Source organism: Rhinopithecus roxellana, chromosome 16, assembly GCF_007565055.1.
Source record: "Rhinopithecus roxellana isolate Shanxi Qingling chromosome 16, ASM756505v1, whole genome shotgun sequence".
Classification (NCBI taxonomy): Eukaryota; Metazoa; Chordata; class Mammalia; order Primates; family Cercopithecidae; genus Rhinopithecus; species Rhinopithecus roxellana.
Genome location: NC_044564.1, coordinates 79,364,629 through 79,384,319, shown reverse-complemented (window position 1 = coordinate 79,384,319; position 19,691 = coordinate 79,364,629). Strand labels below are relative to the sequence as shown.

General features: G+C 42.0%; 2 protein-coding genes across 2 annotated transcripts in view; one reads left to right on the top strand and one right to left on the bottom strand.

The window, feature by feature from the left end:
* The first annotated feature begins 445 nt into the window (after positions 1-445).
* MOB3B (MOB kinase activator 3B) overlaps positions 446-19,691 on the top strand; it is a 206,080-nt gene continuing 186,834 nt past the window's right edge. The window contains exon 1 of the mRNA XM_010384450.2: positions 446-739. The gene's annotated coding sequence lies outside the window, so the exon portion shown is untranslated. The remainder of the gene's footprint in view (positions 740-19,691) is intronic.
* On the bottom strand, positions 5,655-6,274 carry IFNK (interferon kappa). Its single transcript, XM_010384452.1, has one exon. It carries the CDS (start codon positions 6,259-6,261, stop codon positions 5,656-5,658), a length of 606 nt encoding a protein of 201 aa, XP_010382754.1. The 5' UTR covers positions 6,262-6,274; the 3' UTR covers position 5,655.

The window sequence follows — 19,691 nt, the reverse complement described above, 5'->3', positions numbered from 1 at the left end:
TTACGGAGGAGAATACCGAGGCTTTCAGGTTGTAGATAGACCAAGACCACACAAGTAGAGAGTGGCGGGCTGTGGGTTGGACTTTAAAATCCATGTTCATCCACGACTCCCAGTGTGTTCTAGTAAATTTGCTAGAATCCGAGTATTTTCCAATGATTGATGCTCCGCTCTGTGTCAGGCAGTTCATGGTATTTTTCAACAATCAGAAAATTCTGGGGAAGGCAAACCGTTTCGCCCTCTCTAGGTGCCTTGGAAGTGGCCGTGGTGGACCCACAGATCATCCTTTCTGATCTGACACCTTCTTCACTGCCCTGGCCCGAGGGTCAGTGTCTTTTCTGCAAGGCTGGAAGGCCCCTTAGACTGGTCATGTCCCATCTCTTTCCGGAGGGAAGATGATCCCAAAGACGACTTTTCTCCCCACGGAGCTGCCATTCCGCAGGCGGCCGCCAGGGGTCCCCGCTCGGCGTCCCCGCGAGACGGTCGAGCCCCGGCCGGCTGCGCGGCGCGCTGGGTGCATGTGGGGGCTGCTCCGGAGCGGCGGCGGCTGCAGCTGGAGCCAGGCGCTCGCCTGTCCGCCGGTTGGCTCGCTGGGACGGCGCGCACCGGCCGCAGAGTCCCTTGAGTGGATTGGGAAGCGACGCCCCACCTGCCCCGAGCTCACCATTTTCCTCTCGCGCTGGCTGCAGCTGACCCGGCGAAGGGAACCGACCGGGCCCTGGGCTGGAGGTAAAACCCCACGGTGAGTAAGAACGCGCTCCAAGCGAGGGGAGGCGGCGCAGCCCGGTGGCTGCTCGCTCCCGACCTCACCCAGGCGGGCGGCGAGGTGCGGGGCGCACCTGAGCGGGTGTGCAAGAAGGTGCCGGAGGCGGCGGACCGGCCCTCCGCCGGCCGGCCGCGGGCTTCCGGGGCTGGAGTCCTCTTCAGACCCCTGCCGGCGCCTGGGCTTCTGGCCGGCTCCTTGTATGCGCTTCCCGGCAGGAACTAGGGTCGCCCACTTTCCACCCCGGGATCCGTGGCCTTGATTTGAAAAGATATAAATCAGTAAGATCGTCCTTCTTTCGGGGTGCAAGTCTCCGAGCCCATCCCCAGCCGCGGACGCATGCAGGGTGCGTGTTGGGCTGTGGGTGGCGGGAAGACAAACTTTTACAAAAGTGCTCCCGGGCTGGGGGACAACGCTTGGGCGTCCTGATCCTGAGGGAGGAGTCTCGGCTTGGGGCAGCGTCGGGGAACTCCGCGCCGTAAGCCAGGTCGCCCCCGGGGCTGACGATGCCTCATGGAGGTGGGGAGCGTGTAAAGGCCATACAAATCGCTCTTAACTTTGGGGCCAACAACTGTCAAACATCTGGAATCCCAGCCCTCCCTTTCCCTGAACTGGGGAAGAAGGTGAAAACTCTTCCACTTTTCTTTGATTGCCCCTTCCCACCTTCAGACCCCTGCTGGGAGGGTAAAGCGCAGACCCCTGGCGCCTGACAAGTACCAGAGACCCTAAATCTCTCGGGATTCCCCCTCGCCCTCTTTCCTGACCCTTTCCCCTAACCCTCCCCGCAGGGAAGGGTTGCGACGCAGCCGACTGAGATCGTGGCGAATGGCCTTTTGTTTCTCTGCGTTTCGCCTATTGTTTGCCTTTCCAACATCTGGCAGGGCTTGGGGAGAGAAGGAAGCCCCTCTGGTCCCCCTCCCCGACCCCCATGCCAGCTCCGGCAGGGGATCCCAGCTGGGGAAGCGGAGGAGCCCGACCCCAGCGAGGCCGCCCCACCCCGCCCTTGTGGTTAGAGGGTGGAGGGAAAGTTGTTCCTTCCCCGCCTCCGCTGCTGCCTGTGGCCCGGGGCGCGTTTCTCAGATCTCAACCCAGGCGCGCCGCAAAGGGCGCAAATCCGAGAAGGTGCTGCTTTCGAGACAGTGGAAGCGTGTTCCGCCCCAATCCAAAGTGTCCCGTAGTTGGTTCCAGAGGATTTCAATCTCTAGCCAAAGGCGTTGGGGCTGGGCTGCTGCTAGGGCAATGGGAGGGGATCAGGGCACCTTTGGTAGGCGGAAAGCTGAGATTCTCGGGTCCACAAGTTTCCAAGGGCGGGAGGGCAGGCTAGTCGCCAAAAAGAGAACGGAGATGCAAATAACGAGGAAGCCTCCTGACGTTGCCTGGAAATAGTGGTGTGGTGGTTCACTCCGGAATGAACGTGGAGTTCTGGCTTTGAGTACCGCTCCAAGTTTAAATCTCAAGTCCCCTTTCTGCACTGTAGTAAAAGAGGACTCAGAGGACGCAACGCAGATACGGCCAGAGCACACTTCCTGCTTCCACGTTCCCGCGAACAAGTGGCTTAGGATGGCCCCGAGTTCCCCTGTGGGTGCGCTTGTTGGGTTGCAGGCGGCCCTGTTTCCCTGCACAAGTTAGATGCTTATACATTGTGTTCATTCTTAGTGTGGATTATTGATTAAAGAACTGGGGCAAAAGCAAAGTAGCTACTCTGAGAAGGCAGGGTCCCCAGATGGTGCCCAGCGAGTTGTCTTGCCTCTGAGGGGAGGCTGACTGGGACTGTGCACCTGTTGGAACCTATACCTCCCCATAGCCTTGCAGTTGACCTGCTGTTGCCAGCTTTTCCTGTGGGATCCCCAGTCAGTCCCTCTTCCAAGGAAGCTCGATTACACTTTTGATTCCTCCTCAACCCAGGGGAAGAAGGAGGCTTCTGTAGGAACATTATGATCCAGGTACCCACTCAGACATTTTCAGTAGATACCGGAAGCTTGGCTCTGCACAGCTCCGAGAGTTTTCCCTTTGCCAACTCAACAGGACTTTTGAGTTTCCATTTAACAAAACAGAAGTGAGACTGCTAAGCCAGGAATGTGACACATAGAGCACTTTCTGTAGTGATTTCTGGATATTATATCTCTTTACCTTCCCAACGATGGAACCAGTAAGAGAAAAAAAGCACATCTTTGAAGTACTGAAAGGCACTTTACAAACATTTCATTATGAAAATGAACCCCAAGGAAGGATTCCTTTGAAATTTAGGAGCAGCAACCCAGAGGCAACAAAAAAGACCAAAGTTACTCAAGAAGTACCCAAAGGTATCATTAACAAGGTAAAAGAGCATTTCTTGTCTTGGCCTACCCACTAAGGAAAACAGGGTAATTATAATGGAAGTTAAGCTTGTACCATTTATTTTAGAATTAAAAATTCTCCCCAAAAATCATTATAGGAAAACTAGAAAATACTGATAGGTGAAAATGAATATAAAAGGGGTAGATATTATAAACAAGGTTCCAGTGAACAATCTTTTTTTTTTTTTTTGAGATGGAGTCTCGCCCTGTCGCCCAGGCTGGAGTGCAGTGGCCGGATCTCAGCTCACTGCAAACTCCGCCTCCTGGGTTCACGCCATTCTCCTGCCTCAGCCTCCCGAGTAGCTGGGGCTACAGGCGCCCACCACCTTGTCCGGCTAGTCTTTTGTATTTTTTTAGTAGAGACGGAGTTTCCCCTGTGTTAGCCAGGATGGTCTCGATCTCCTGACCTCGTGATCTGCCCGTCTCGGCCTCCCAAAGTGCTGGGATTACAGGCTTGAGCCACCACGCCCGGCCGAACAATCTTATCTATCTGTTTCCTTGGAATAAATTTCTGAAGACGTGATACCTAGGTCACAGGGACTGATGCATTCTTTAGGATATTGAAGAGTGCCATATTTCCCTATAGAAAACATGTCCCAGTTTACTTTCTTCCCAGTAATGCACAAAGGCTCCTGTGTCCTATACCTTACACCTCACTCGCATTTTATGTTGTCATTCTTTTTCATTTCTGTCATACTGATGGGAGTGTCTTGTCATCTTATTTTGCATTTAAAAATCAAGTTAGATTAAACATTTTTCATATTGTCTGTAGTATTTCTTCCTTTGCGATGATGTCAGTTTGTGCCCTTGCCTTTTTTCCAGTGGAGATGTTATCCTTTTTCTTTCGATTAGATATGCTCTTAAAAAAGCATAGTGTTCTGACTTCTACCCCTACCACACAATCAGAAAATCTGTGTTAACTGGAAGTGCTCAGCTTTCTCAGCCATTCTCTTTCCTTCTGGATAGCAAACACTTGGCAGAACTGCATCCATAAATGACTAAAGTAATTGACATCATTCCAGTAAAGCTATTAGAGGGAACAGGCAAAGGCTTTATTAGAGAAATTCATGAAAAATAGCAAGTGTATATTTTATGCTTAGTAGCTTGCATGTTCTAACTCCTTAACAAGCTTGTAGTACTATTTTTAATTTGGAACAACTCTGCTGATAGTTATTTTTACTAAATGGTTTGCACTAACTCATTTTGTTGTCTGATCCTTCTACTGATAGCCTGCATATACCGTGATCCACAATTTGTTATTGTTCTTTTAAACATTTCTTCTAACTTCTTGGCTGAAATTTGCCTCACTTTTATCATAAGATTTTCTTTGGCTATAACATTTGAGCCCTGCACTTGGAATAATCTTGAATCTGAACAGTTTGGCAGCATGTTCTTAATGGCATGAGCAGGAAATGACTTCCAAGGGCAGAACCAGGTACATTGCAGGTACATTTCACCCTTTTTTTGTGCATTTGCATAGCCACAATCTCTGTTAATTCTTGCTTGAAAGGAGATGATTCTGAAATGGGGTAGAGGCGAGAGAGGAAGAGAAAATCCATGTCAGCCAGGTGGTGAATTAATATAGATGAAGGGCCATACTAGAAAAGTAAATAATCTAGGTAATCTGACTTCAAAGTAACTTTTAAAAAGATAAAATATATTAAAGTATTATGTATTATTGGAATAGCTAGTTAAATTAACTCACAGAATGTAGACTTCTAACTAGGAACATCTAATGTAAAATTGTTCCATATTACGACTCTGGACATTTTATTTCAGGCACATAAAAAACAATAAAAGACAGATACTGTACTATACTTTTCCACAGCATTTTCCATGCCTTTAGATGTAGGAATCAAACAATATACATCAGGAATTAAGAGTGTGCTACATTAGAATCACAGCCTCTCAAAGGTTAAATGAGAGCTTAATGGTCATCTAAGTCAACCATCCATCCAATTTCACTATGGATCTTCACTCTTAAAGTAATGAAATACCATTCTACAAACGGCATCAATTCAAACAAACCAAGCTGAGAAGGAAATGGGCCAGAAATGTCAACCTTTTTCCCCTGAGCAGGAGGGGAAAAATACAAGGGTATTGACTCTAGGGAGCATGTATAAGCTCTTTAAATGTGCTGACTTTTCATAGAATAAACAATGTTGGCAGCAAAACAGTTAAGTCATTGAAATGTTATCATTTTGCAACATTCTCCACTCCCTATTCTCTAGCCATTGTCTTGGTGAAGTTCACAGGTGGTATAGCAAAGCCCTTTCAAAATGACCCAAGAAAAGAGGAAGAGAGAATAGAAGATGATGGAGAGGGAATCTTATTCCTTTAAACCTGTCTTAAAGACTTTCTAAGGAGACTCTTGGTCACCCAGAGGATGGTTGGCATTACCTCTCCTTAGAGAGGTCAATGTCCCTGATGTTCTTAGACTACCAATCCAACTGAGGATAGGCTTACAGGATAGCACAATAACCCTTAAAAAGAAGATGGAGGAGGAGAAGGAGAAAGAGATTTTGGAGGGAAAAGGAATCTTAATTCCAAAAATATACCTTATTTCCTCCTGAATAGAGCTGTGAATTTGTAAAAGTAGTACAAACATCTTCTGATTTCCACTCGGACAATCTCCCAGGCACAGTCACTGTATTTCTTTTCTTTCAGGAAATTGTCTATCCTGTTGAAATATCTCCTCAGTTCGAGGTTACTCAGCTGGGGGACCCTGGCTTCTGAGGGTTTCATCTCATTCTCTTTCATTTCTTTCATGTCTTCATTTTCATTCTTGTCTTCCTCCAAGCATTGGTTCAGGTACTCTGCTTGCTGATCAAGTCCTATTTGGATTTGTTTGACGTGTCTCTCTTTCCAAGATTTGAAGGTGTGTTGGCTGAAGATGTTGAAGGTCTGTAGGGATATTTCATAGAAGGCCTTCTTGATGTCCCTCTTCATATGCTGGGTGTATTGTAGAAACTCTTGGGGCAACTCAAAAGCTATGTTTTCTCGTAGACATTCTACAGGAAATGAATTGCTCATACTACTCAGAAGTCTCAGATTTTGCCAGGTGACTCTTCTCAGGTGAACATTCAGTAAGTTACAGTCCAGGGATAGGGTGCCAGCAATGAACATACCCATAAGGAACTGAAGCCACAGACACTTTTGAATCATGTCAGGTATGGTGCTCTTTTTTTTTTGTTTGTTTGTTTCAAGCTAAAAAAAAATCCAGAAAATGTGGATTTGGCAATGATGTTTTAAGTACTCCTTCATGTGCCTTTATATACCTGAATATCTTCAGCAGGAGTTTTCTCATTCGTCATTTTACAGTTAACCAAGGTTGCGGCCCCTTTCCTTTGCCTCTGAGGCTTTTTTTTTTTTTCTTCTTCTTTTTTTCTTTTTCACTTTGGGTGACTATGCTGACTTTGGAAGTGATACCAGTTTTTTTTTTTTTTTTTTTCTGAAAAATGAGCAAAGTATTACCATCGTGTTACCTTGAATACCTGGATGATCCATCCCAGCACTAAGTAATCATCATAACAAGACTGATTTCAGAAAGCCAAAAGCTGAGTCCATGCACTCACTCACTCACTCACTCACTCAAATCTATTACATAAGAGGGAGTGATCCTTCATGAAAATATATTTTTTGTACCTGGTGCTATAGCCAAACATCCTGTCTCATTGAGTTAATCATAGACATTGACCAAATGACTGTGATTATTTGATTGCTAGGTCACCAGAGCACAATATAGTTTAGGTTTTTCCGATTTTGTTAAGTTAAGTTTCTATATTTGGATATTTTCTCTTTTTGATTTTTCTGGATCCCCAAAAAGATGAAGAATAGAGTTGGTCAATTTAGCATGGCACTAAGTAGAAGACTAAGCTGGCTTGGTTTTCTGTTGCATTAGAAAATATTGATAATCTCTAAATATCCTTTTCTTCAGTTAAATTCATCCTTGACTTAGCCTTCCCTATGCCTCTGATACGTTCCTTAAAAGTCCTGGAGGGGGTTTTATATTTGAGAATATCCTTCTGCCTCATTAACTTCTCTCTTGTAGTATCATTTTCTTTTCTTTTTTTTTTTTCTTTTCTTTTCTTTTGTTTTTTAGATGTAGTTTAGGCAGTATTTTAAAACTTTTGCTTGATTGCTTGATTATTATTTCTTCTTGCCTGATGGCTCTGGATTCTGTAAAGGCTTTTGTTTGCTCCTGTGTTTGTTGTGCACTGAGAAGGTATGTGAGTAGGAGGTCACCCATTTAGCTAAGTGAATTCCTAGCTGGACCAATGTTACTGTGGTAATGATGGCTATCTATTGTTTATGGTTTTTACTTTGTTTGACCAAATAACCTTCCTCTGATTATGGTTAAAGCAAATGGATTCTTTTCTCCAGGAAAGTAAAATGGGTTGTCATTAAACAAAGGTAGCTTATTATATCTTCTTACAAAAAAAAGATATACGTTAATTTGCAATTAAGTCATTGTACAATGGCAAATAGCCACAGTTCCACAAACATGGCAGACTTTCATTGAAAAGTTGGCTTAAAAAGTTCTTGTCTAAATCAGTTGACTGCGCCAAAGGCTAATTGTGGGTAAGTGGGATTTCTTAAAATCCTGGCTTTTGGGAAAGGTTTCTATTTCCTATGAAAAATAAATTATGTTCTATCTACATAAATTCTGATTTCATGGGCAGATTTCTTGGGGTGACCAAATTTGAAAAATATTAAGAAAACAAGCCCTTTTATATAGCATTATAAATTGATACAACGTTCCTAGACAGGAAAGTGGTGATATGGATCAAAAGCCTTAAAAGTATATATAGTATTTGACTCAGCAGTTGTTCCTCTAGGAATTGATTCCCCAGAAATAATGATGATTGCCTTAAAGACTTAGCTGTAAGGAAGTTTGTCACAGTAAAAAATGGAAAACAATTTTAATGTTCAGCAATAAATACTTAGTTAAGTAAGCCATCAGTAGAAAACATATATGTAAGCACTAAAAATTATGTGTGGGAATATATTTGGTCACTTGGATAGATACACGTTGTAGCTTTAAAAAAAGCTTATATTTGCATATAGAGGCTGATACCACTTTTGTTAAATATAGACATATGCATATATATACAGAAAAAAAGTCTTGATATATATGCAAAAATTTTGAGTCATTATCTCTAACTGGAAGAATAATGGATAGTTTTTATTTTTATATTTTTATTTACTTGGATTTTTTAAGTTTTCTATGATCAGCAAGTATTTCTTTTTCTTTTTCTTTTTCTTTTTTTTTTTTTTTTTTGAGACGGAGTCTTGCTCTGTCGCCAGGCTGGAGTGCAGTGGCGCAATCTCCTGCCTCAGCCTCCCAAGTAACTGGGATTGCAGGCACGTGTCAACATGCCTGGTTAATTTTTTGTATTTTAGTAGAGATGGAGTTTCACCATGTTGGCCAAGATGGTCTTGAGCTCCTGACCTCGTGATCCGACTGCCTCAGCCTCCCAAAGTGTTGGGGTTACAGGCGTGAGCCACTGTACCCGGCCAAGTATTTCTTATTTAATAAGAGAAGGCTGTTTTTAAAAGAAGATACATTAAAAAAGGAAAAATTATTATACATCTGAAATGTGATCAATACTACTTTATTTGTTTAAACATTTCTACTCTAGAGTATTTTGAAAGAAAATGTGGATTCTCCCTAAGGCTCAGTTCCAATCAGTTGATATGAATAACATACAGTATGTGGGAATATACTATTCTTGCAGCCATGTTTATGCATGTATATATACTTATAATTACACACACACACACACACACACACACACAGACACAGATTCTATAAAGGGCAAAGCGTCTCTGAGGGCCATAGCTTTTTACATACCTCATATAACTTCTCTACCTAAAACTTCTTGAACTGTTCCAATTAGAACTGCTTGTTCCCCATTTTGCTTTTACAATGTCTTGGCCTCCTTAACCATGGGTTTAAAAAAATAGATAATTGTATAACTGTTGGTCTCCCAATTTAGTGCATTCCCTCACTTCCCTGAAATTGCCCATGGTGCTTAGTATACTTTTCACTAGTTTGAGACTGTTCAGTGATACTAATCAAACTAAAAGATTGTTCAGTTCTGTTACTGTGGTAAGTTCTGCTCATAGGTGTTGGAGATGACTGCACATTTGGCTATTGTCAGTCATCTTGAAGTTGCCTGTATTTTTGGTCATGCACAGTTTTGTCATCTTTAGCCCTCTCACCCCAAATTTCCTCCCTTTACTATAATGCCATATTATATTCTCATTTATCTAAAAATGTACTTTCATGTTTACGACATTTCGGTCACTGGCGTAGGTCCTGAAGAAGGAAGAAGAAGTTGTAGTGCATGATCTCAAGGAGCCTGTGGCTGAAGAAGCAAGCATGTTCTGAGTGTTTTAGGCAGGAGGAGTAATTCTTAGGGTTTCCCAAGAGCATGGACTCCATTCCCCATGTTCTGGAACGTTAATAGATGCTGATGTTGACAATATTCATGACAAGGAAAGATAGCTGGCATACACATCTGTCCCTCTCCAACCATTAGGATTGCCTGTCTTTGCAAATAAAATATAGAACACTCATGCAACATTTGGGACATACCTACTAAAAAGTCATTCATTGTCTTTCTGAAACTCAGATTTAACTGGGTGTCTTTATTTTATCTGGCAACCCTATCCACCATGCAAGCTCCCACTGACCTCTCAGAGCAGAGCTCAGACGTGACATCCCCTGCAGAAAGCCATTCCTCTGCTACTTTTCCTCCTCCTGCAGAGTTGCATTTGATTGCATTTCTCTATGCTGGCTTTACATGTGCACATAACCCTAACAAGTGTACATGGCAAAGAGGTCACCCGTCATACTAAAACAAAATAATACTGACACACACAAACATACACACACTTGTACACTCACATATAATCACTCTGATTAGAAGCATTATTGAATGATCAGTCACTGGTCATACCTCTGTTCTGTTCTGTAAATGCCAGAGGTATTGAATGTATCTCAAAAATATAATCAGAAAATTGAAAACAATGACAGTGTAAGGAAACATTTTGACTCCTAAATTTGTCTGGCATAACTGCTCAGTTTGTCATCAGCAGGCTATGCACTGACATGCTAACATGGTTTCCATGACATCTGTTCTTATTTCCCTGGCATGACTTGAGATCATTTATACATGTTCAGGCTTTCCTCAGAGGGAGGGCTGGTTAGCAGGGGCTGCTCTGTTGCTTATGGAATTGTGTGGTGTCTATGTGGATTATGAGGTTAACTGTAATGGACAAGGCAGAATTTGACAAAATGGAGATGAGACGTTTCAGTCTAGACAATACAGCTGTGATTCAGTTGAGGGGCATTTGGCATCTGCTGATAAGATTTATTGCTCTCCATGAAAAGACAAGTTTCGAATCAGGGCAAGAGTAACACATTGATCATCCATATTACTCAATCCTTGAATGTACATTGTTCCATTTGTAGGGCCATTAGGCGATTGAGCCCAGTAGAGAGCCCAGGAAAGGGAAGCCTTGTATCCAGGCCTAGCAGTACTTCCCATGGGACACGCAGAGGATGGTCACCACAATGTTTTGTGCAGCTATTTTATCCTCAGACGAACCCAGTCACCTCTGGCAACTTGATGTTTCACTCATTCTCACTGCCTCAGCATTGTGGTCAGCCTCATTTGGAGCCAGCTTGTCTTCTGGTCCCTTTCTTGGCTCTTCTCTTAATGAGATCCTGATAGAGAAACTGATAATGACTATACAGGGAATACCGTGAATATGTGCATATGGTAAAAATTCAAACACCTCAGGGCAAGGGAAAGCTTTGCTTAACAGCTCAGCCTCATGTCATGCTCCTCTCCCCCACTGCGGCAACTACAGTTATCAGTTTGGTGTGTGTCCTTGTTTGATACCTTTCTCTCTACTAAGCAATAAGTTCTATGAGGGAAGGTATAACAACTGGCTCGTTTGCTTTTCTCTTAAATGCCCATGGGGAATAAGAGAGACCTGGATCATATCCATGGGTGGCAGTAGGAGGACTTGTATATATATTTTTTAAATTGACAATACAGGATTATAAAAATTGTGATATGCTTTGAGGTTGAATCCTAGAAGTATATCTTTGTGACTGTATATAGGATGTCATTTGGAGATGATATTAAAAATCTATATTATCAGCCTTTTGTGGATATGAGGTCCAGGATAAATGGCTCACCAGACCTGGCCTGTGAGAGAGCCAGGCTATCACAGTACCTGGCCCATAGTAGGTTCTTAATAATTATTTGTTGGGTAACCGAATGATGATAATGAAGCCATGTCTTAATGACAGTAAAGTTATTTGATGGTTTAGTTCTTTTTGTGTAGGGATATGGGGAAGACAAAGTCAGACGTTGGGGAAAACTGAGGCATTTACAGAGTGGTAGATGGCAACTTAGGTGTCCATTTAATGTCCTATACTACTTCTGGTGCATTCTCCTTGGGACTCCCCAAGTCTGGTTAGATCATGAGCACTTTTGTACCTCTCCTCTAGTGATATCACACAGTTTTGTATTGCTTGGTTGATTCATATTTCTTCCCCTCCAGAAGAAAAACGTGTCTTTCTTAGTTTTGTATCCGTGGCACCTCTTACACAGTAAATGTTTGTTTAATCAAAAACTGCCGTGTGACTTCTTACAGTTCTCAAATCTGATTGAGTTATAATCTGTATAGGCAAAACTGCTGAGAAGTTCTAAGTCCATTCCTCTCCACCACCCCCTTTTGCCGCTTTTTTGTGCATGATGCTCCCTGTAGCTGTCATTTAATTGTATCAACCTTAGAGGGGCTCTTTGGCAAACTAATATCCAGTTGTATTTTCCAGCCCAACTGAAGATTATGCATATAGTAACTTCCCGCCCAGGAATAATTTGAGCTGTTAGAAAAGAATCCCTGATAAAAAGAAATGTAGCGTGGTGGAATAAGTATTTCAGTAAATAAATGTGCACCATCAGTAAAACCTACGCTGTGTTTTAGGATTACCACAACAGCCTCCATCCACATCCTCATTTCAGTGTTGATTTCCCGGGGTCCTTTTGCGCCCAAATGGGGCTTTTACTTCTGAGGGTGTTAGTAAGAATTTCAGATGGCAGGCATGAAAGATGGATGTCACCTACCAGAATAATCCTTCTCTTTACTCAGTGAATTTATGTGGATTTTTTCCTAGACCACATCCAATAGTGGATATCTATTATGCTAGATAATAGTTGGGAAGAAATGATGAGAGTGCAGTGGATGATGGACAGAAATGTCCTTTTGTCTTTAAAAGGAGTTGGCTTTGTAGAGATGAAGACAGTGTCTTCTTTTAATTACTGTCAGTTTGCATGTGGTCATAAGGTTTCTTGACATTTCTGAAGAACAAAGAAAGGTATTATGATAGAAAAATTTAAGTTGGCCTTACTTAGCCTGGCAGAGGATTCACATGCTGCAAATTTAAGGATTTCTTAAGTGTCTTAACAATGCCTGAGGTTGGGGGTGGTATCTGGGAATAATCTTCTAGAGCAAGGCGGTGGAGTAAGCGGGAGCGGTCTCTTTTCTTCCTGCCAGCCTCCCTCCCCCCAGGTAACCTGAGAAGCTTGGAATGGGTTTCCTGAGAGATGCTAGACTTTTTCCAATGTCTGAAATTAAGTTATTTATATACTCACTTACTTGTTTTCTTTGTTTTCCATTTTATCCCTGGTGTTTACCACACAGCATATAATCGATAAATATTTATTGAATGAATAGATATGCATTTCATTATTTTATCTTATGAGTATATTCTAATCTAAATTGAATATCAGATCAGTTGAGTAATTCTACCTCTTTTGTTTTTTTTTTTTCTGAGACAGAGTCTCGCTCTGTCAGCCAGGCTGTAGTGCAGTGGCATGATCTCTGCTTACTGCAACCTCCGTCTCGCGGGCTTAAGCAATTCTCCTGCCGCAGCCTCCCGAGTAGCTGGAATTACAGGCGTGTGCCACCACGCCAGGCTAATTTTTGTATTTTTAGTAGAGACTGGGTTTCACCATGTTGGCCAGGCTGGTCTAGAGCTCCTGACCTCAGGTAATCTACCCGCCTCGGCCTCCCAAAGTGCTGGGATTACAGGTGTGAGCCACTGCGCCCAGTCAATTCTACTTCTTGATAGAACCGTGTAACTTTGAGCAAGTCGCTTAAGCATTCTGTGCTTTATCTGTAAGCAAGGCTAATAAGAGTACCTATTTCAAAGTGTGATTGTGGAGATGTAAAGTGCTGAGAAAGTACCTAGTATATAGAATGTGGACAATAAATGATAATTATCATCATCATCTGTTGCCTACAGTGTTAGACACAATGCTAAATTCCAAGAATACAAGGGCAAACAAGACAAATATAGTCCCTTGCAGAGGTTCCTGGAGGCAGTGATACCTACTCTTAATCTTAAAAGGCAAGAGTTGATGAGAGTTTGAACTAGGAGAGTGATAGCAGGTATCAAGAAGAAGATAATTACTTAGAAGGTAAGGTTGGCAAGTTTTGGAAATTGATTTGGAATGGGAGGCAGGGGTGAGAAGGAGGAAACAGACTAGGGAGAAACTCAGTTTTTTAGCTAGGTATATGGTTGTGCCACCAACTGAGAGATAGCCTATAGGAGGAGGAGCAGGCTTAGGGGAGCAACTGGTGAGTTCTGTTATAGACAAGTTGCTTTGAATTGTCTGAGATAGCTAAGTGGAGATGTCTATCCAGCAGTTGGATATATGGCTTAAACTAGAACAGAAGACTGATGCTGGCAGGAGAGACAGATTTGAAGGTATCCACAGAAGCTGTAAGTGATAAGACTATAAGAATCAGTGGGTCTGTCCAAAGACTATAGGGAATGGAATGAAATGGGTCTGTGTCCGAACCCTAAGAATATGCTATGTTACAGTAGGCAGCAGAAGAGGAAACTGGAGAGGATGGTCACAGGCATAAGGAGAATGAGGATGGAATATTCTGTTTTTTGTTTTTGGTTTTTTTGTCTCTGCGTCTTTGCCCAGATGACTCCACAGAATTCTCATTGTAACACTGTAATCCAGCTATTCTTAGTTAAGCTTTATTTGCCAATGTTGATCTAGACCGAATGCCCTCTTGTTGATGTGATTCTTTAAACTCAGAAAGAAGAATTAACTCATTGAAGTCTACAGTCAAACCCTTTGGGCTCTTTTAGTATATGCCTCCCATGAAATACATCTCACTGCCAGGCATGCATATGTGGAGTTCTTGGCAGTTGCCACTTGGACTGCAAGTTCGCCTGGTTTCTTTACTTCTGCCACTTCCGCTGTAGGAGTATGGGGATGAATTCATTTCCCAGGGTTGCCATAACAAATCACCATAACCTAGGTGGTTTAGAACAATGAAAATTTATTCTCTCATAGTCCTAGAGTCTGGAAGTCCAAAATCAGAGTGCCATCAGGATAATGCTCCTGCCATAGCCTCTAAACAAGAATCCTTCCTTGCGTCTTCTAGCTTCTGGTACTTGCTGGTAGTCCTTAGTGTTCTTTGGTTTCAGATGCATCATCTCTGCCTCCATAGTTACATGACATTCTTCATGCATCTGTGTGTCCCTTCATGTGGCCCTTCAATGGCCTCCTTATCAGCACACTACTTGTTACACTTAGTACCTACCCTAATCCAGTATGACATCTTCTTAATTTGATTACATTTGCAAAGACTTTTGTTTCCAAAGCAGGCCACATTATAGATATTGGGGGTTAGAACTTAAGTATATTTTTTGGGGAGACACAGTTCAATCCATGACAGGGGATATGGTACAGGGAGCCTTAATGGGGAGAGGATCTTGCAACAAATCTAGCCTGTTGGAAAGAATGGCTTGGAGACATTGAGCTAGTGTGGAAGTGTTTAACTATAGGTCTTTGTTAGACAGAAATGTGCTATATGAGTAGATAGTGTTAGTTCTTATAAGCCTGTCAACATGATAAGCCAGACGTTGTCTTTAAGTATTCTTTGGTAACAATCTATATAGCTATTAATAATAATAAAGAATAATTTTAATTTAACAATTATTAAGTGCCAATGCTCTAAATACATTCTCTTTAATTCCCAATTACTATACAATGTACATGATACTAGCTTCAGTTTGAAGAGGAGGAAATGGAAAGTGGGAACTATAGAGCAACTTAACCAATGCTACAGAGCTAGAAATCCACAGAATCAGGATTCAAAACCACATCTGTCTGAGGCCACATTGTCTTTTTACAGGACTAGGGTCGTAAAGGGTTTGGGTTAAAATCCACTGTGTGTATCTATGCATTAATAGCCATTTTCATTCTCGAAATAATTTGAAACTATTTATAGAAATATATATGATACAAGAGAACAAAGATTAAAGAAACCAGAACTGAGGGAAAACAAGAGTGAAAAAGCAAGATGAAGTCAGGGGCACAGTTCAAATGTAAGAATGCATGCCATAATGTCCAGTGTCAATAGTGTAGAGGGCTGCAAATCTCAAGACTTCCTACAAGAAAAGAGATAATATAATTTGTTAAAGTATTTATAGTATCCAAAAGACCAAATGAAGCAACAACAAAACTAAGTCTTCAGGAGAAGCAAAGCTTTTCTTGGTACTGAGTTCTGGAAGAAATTTCTCCTGTGGGCCTTCAAAGAGGGAGCACCGTGAGATGTCCTGAGCAAAGACCCTAGTAACTTCTTTACAGGAGTTACCACTAGCACATGCATGGAAGGGCTAATTCTTACAACTTCCCTCCGTGTAGGCTGCTGTCTCCTTGCCAACAGGCATGCAGTTCCTTGGCAGACATTCTGCAGAGGTTGTTGATTTTTCTCATGTTGAGCTACAGAAAGGACTTCAGCTGCTCTGCTGGCTTGGGATAGCATTTCTTCATCATGGCCCGAAGTGGGGAAAAGCGTGGTCACCCATGTTGGCATTCTCAGGGGTGTTCAATGTGGAAAGACTGCCCTGACATTTAAAGAGCCCTTGCCTAGATCTGATCCTGCATTTCCTATTATATATACAGAGGAACTTCTGGAAAAATAATCTGTAGACACAACTCTCTTTAATTTAGTCAGAACTGGGAAAACAAAACTATTCTGTCAGATTGACCCAGTGTCATAAACAAGAATGAAGTGCGTGCTGGATTTCCACACTGTCAGAGGTTTGATTTGCTCTATATCCTCTAGAGGAATAGTTCCAAATATAGGAATCTAAGGAAGCAACTTGTGGTCTTTTTTGTTGTTGTTGTGTTTTGTTTGTTTCTTTGTTTGTTTGAGCTTGTGGTCTTATTCTGCATTGAGTTGACTTTATTTTCTCTGAAAGAGCTTCTTCATAAATTGGATGTTTTAAAATTAAAAACCAGGATAACGGCCGGGCGCGGTGGCTCAAGCCTGTAATCCATGCACTTTGGGAGGCCGAGACGCGTGGATCACGAGGTCAGGAGATCGAGACCATCCTGGCTAACACGGTGAAACCCCGTCTCTACTAAAAAATACAAAAAACTAGCCGGGCGAGGTGGCGGGCGCCTGTAGTCCCAGCTACTCGGGAGACTGAGGCAGGAGAATGGTGTAAACCCAGGAGGCGGAGCTTGCAGTGAGCTGAGATCTGGCCACCGCACTCCAGCCTGGGTGACAGAGCGAGACTCCGTCTCCCCCCAAAAAAAAAAAAAAAACCAGGATAGCCTTACGTCTCCAAATATTATAGCTAATTAAATACTGGGATATCCTCTTGGAATTACCAATCTTGCATAATTGAGTTTTTTTCCTTTAAGAGTAGAACTCACTGTGTGGAAACAGCCATATGAATGGCCCCAGAGTTAAAGCTTCTTTATATTCCCAGGAGAAATGTACTTAAGGAGAAATTGGGATTGCCCTATATATATCCCTGCCAGAATCACTCATTGCTAAATGTAATAATACGGTTTCTCATGGATGGTTCTAGTTGTTGGGTCAAATAATTTTGAAAGTATCTACTACATGTTTATTCCATCCATCCACCCACCTGTCCGTCTGTCCATCCATCCATCCATCCATCCATCCATCCATCCATCCATCGATCCATCCATCCGTTTATCCATTCTTTCATCTCCAAGGAGATGATGCCTGACACAGATAGTAAAAAAAATAGGGGAACTTCTTGTCCTCATAGTGTGTCCAAGTCTTCAAACAATAGCAATAAAATTACAGGGCTTTATAAGTGCTATAAAGCAAATAAACAGGGCAAGAAGGTAACTGGGGGAGGTGATGGATGAGCTAAGACCTGAAGGGTGAAGAGCAGTCAGCTGTGTACAAAGCTGGAAGGGAGCATTTTGGACAGAGGGAACAGCAAGTTCACAGGCCCTGATGGGCAGAGCTCAGGATATTTAAGGGATACAAAGGAGATTAGTTGGGCTGGAGTGAAGGGAATGGAGAGGTTGGTGCTAGTATAGGTTGGGACTGGCAGGCACAGCAGGCTATGATGGAGTTCCAGTTTTATTCTAAGACCAGTTAAAACGTATGAAAGCATTTCAAACAGAGAGTAGTATGATATGATGTGTGCTTGAAGGAGATCCCTTTGGGGGCCTTGTAGGGGAAAAATTTGGAGAAGGGGCTAGAGTAGAAACAAGGAGGCCAGGTCGAGGGCAGATATTTCAGTAGGCCTGGTGAGAGTTGTGACCTAGATTAAGGTGGGAGCAGTAGAGATGGAAAGAAGAAGACTGGTATGAGGCATGTTGTTAGTACGTTACTTAGGATGTATTTGGGTTGAGGTTAATATCTATGATCACCAAAGGCAGTTTTCCAGAAGTACCATTGATAATATATTTGATTATGAGATCTTTACTGAATTAACATGATAGTTTTTTGGTAATCAGTAAATAATCTCATTTGGCATTTGATCTTTAACTTGATGGCCTTAAACTAGGTTAGCTCCCTTATACTTTAGCCAATGATATAAATAATTTACTTAATTGGTCTTAGGTTGAGGTTGAGGCTTGAATTTCCCAGGTTTGGCCTGAGGCTTAAATTTCTTAGAGTATCCCCTGATGTACTTTTCTGTGTGTTCACAGAACAAATGCATATTCCTATACATTATAACATTTAGATAAAATAATGTTTTTCATGATTGATTTAAACCATAGATAACTACAGTCAAATCATAATGGAATATAATCATATAATTATGAAGTTAAGAAAGTGATCCTAATCTATTATTTACTAAATATAGAGGAGAACCTAGAGCTGACAATGCCAATTCTAATTTGATTTAAAAACAAAAACTCAGAAATGTCTGTCTGCACTAATGCTCCTACACAAACTATACCCCCATGAAACAGTAGTGTTTAATAGGGTGAATCAAGATGTCCCTGCTACTGGAGTCAAGCAATGCTAGCCTTTCTTGTGTCACAGAAAAACTAAATAAATGAAATGAATTTTCTATACTTTAAGGTTGAAACATAGAAAATTCAACCTTTAGCAATATTTTTATTAAACTTTTGGCATCTCTGGTGGTTTACTTAGAGTAGAACCTAGTTTATAATGATACCTTAAGTTTTAGATTATTTAGTTATTTTATGAGCTAGTGCCTGAGTCTGTGACCTGGCACACAGTAATTTGATTTATTATTTTTATAAACTCATAATGTTCTGCAAAAATCTCAGGACTTCCAGATGCTTCAGACACCAGCTACTGTAAAAAACATCCAAAATTATAGGATGGGCTAAACATGATAGAAGCATTCCTCATGTGTACCCAACTCAAAACCAGGGTACTTGAGCTGCAGTTGGGTCTCTGTAAGAGTTGTCAGGAACATAGACCCTTTCCGTCTTGTGGCCCTGCCATCTTCCATGCAGCTTCCTTTATCAGGCTTGCAGGGCTTATCTTTGTTAGACTGGAGCAAAGGGGCAGCAGCATGGAGGAGTGTGCATGGGAAGGTAATGTGGTTAGGCTTAGAGTAACACACAACACTGTCAGTCCCATTCCATTGGCTGGAACTTAGTCACATGGCCACAGCTAAGTGCGAGGGATGCCAGGAAATGTAGTCAGGTGCCCAGGAAGGAGAGGGAATAGTTTGGTGAACAGTTAGCCTGTCTTTGGTCTATTTGGAAAAGCAATCTAGAAATCAAAATGCATTGAGGCTGGTGTAAGTTAGATCAGGGGGTTGGACTGGCATAATGGGGCACATTACAGATGCCCAACAGAGATTGAAAAAAAAATCCTTCTGGAGAGAATTGGAGTTGTCAGCCATTGGCAGTTTTCTAGTGATTTCTTTTCTGAAAGAGTACAAGACGTACTATTGAAATGAAGGATTTAAATTTTTTTTCAAGGTTACATAAATAAGAAGGTAAATGATGAATTTGCTATTTTTTTTTTTTTTTAAGCATCTTTTCCTTGGAAGAAAACTCTTTGGTAGGATGGTACTGTCATTTGCTTTCTTTGAAAAGCAGAACCCATGGAGCTTGTTTCTCACAAGAGCCAACATGTAGATCCTTCAGTACCATCCGCAGCTGATGCTACACTGGCCATGAACCATGCATCGAGCGGTGTTACCAGTGAATGCATTATTTCACTTTATCACTGACAGAATGCTGCAGGATGGATATTTTTATCCCCATTTTATGGCTGAA

What these genes read in the sequence shown, in the direction of transcription:
- IFNK (XM_010384452.1), bottom strand. Translation starts at nt 6,261, where the DNA reads ATGATTCAAAAGTGTCTGTGGCTTCAGTTCCTTATGGGTATGTTCATT.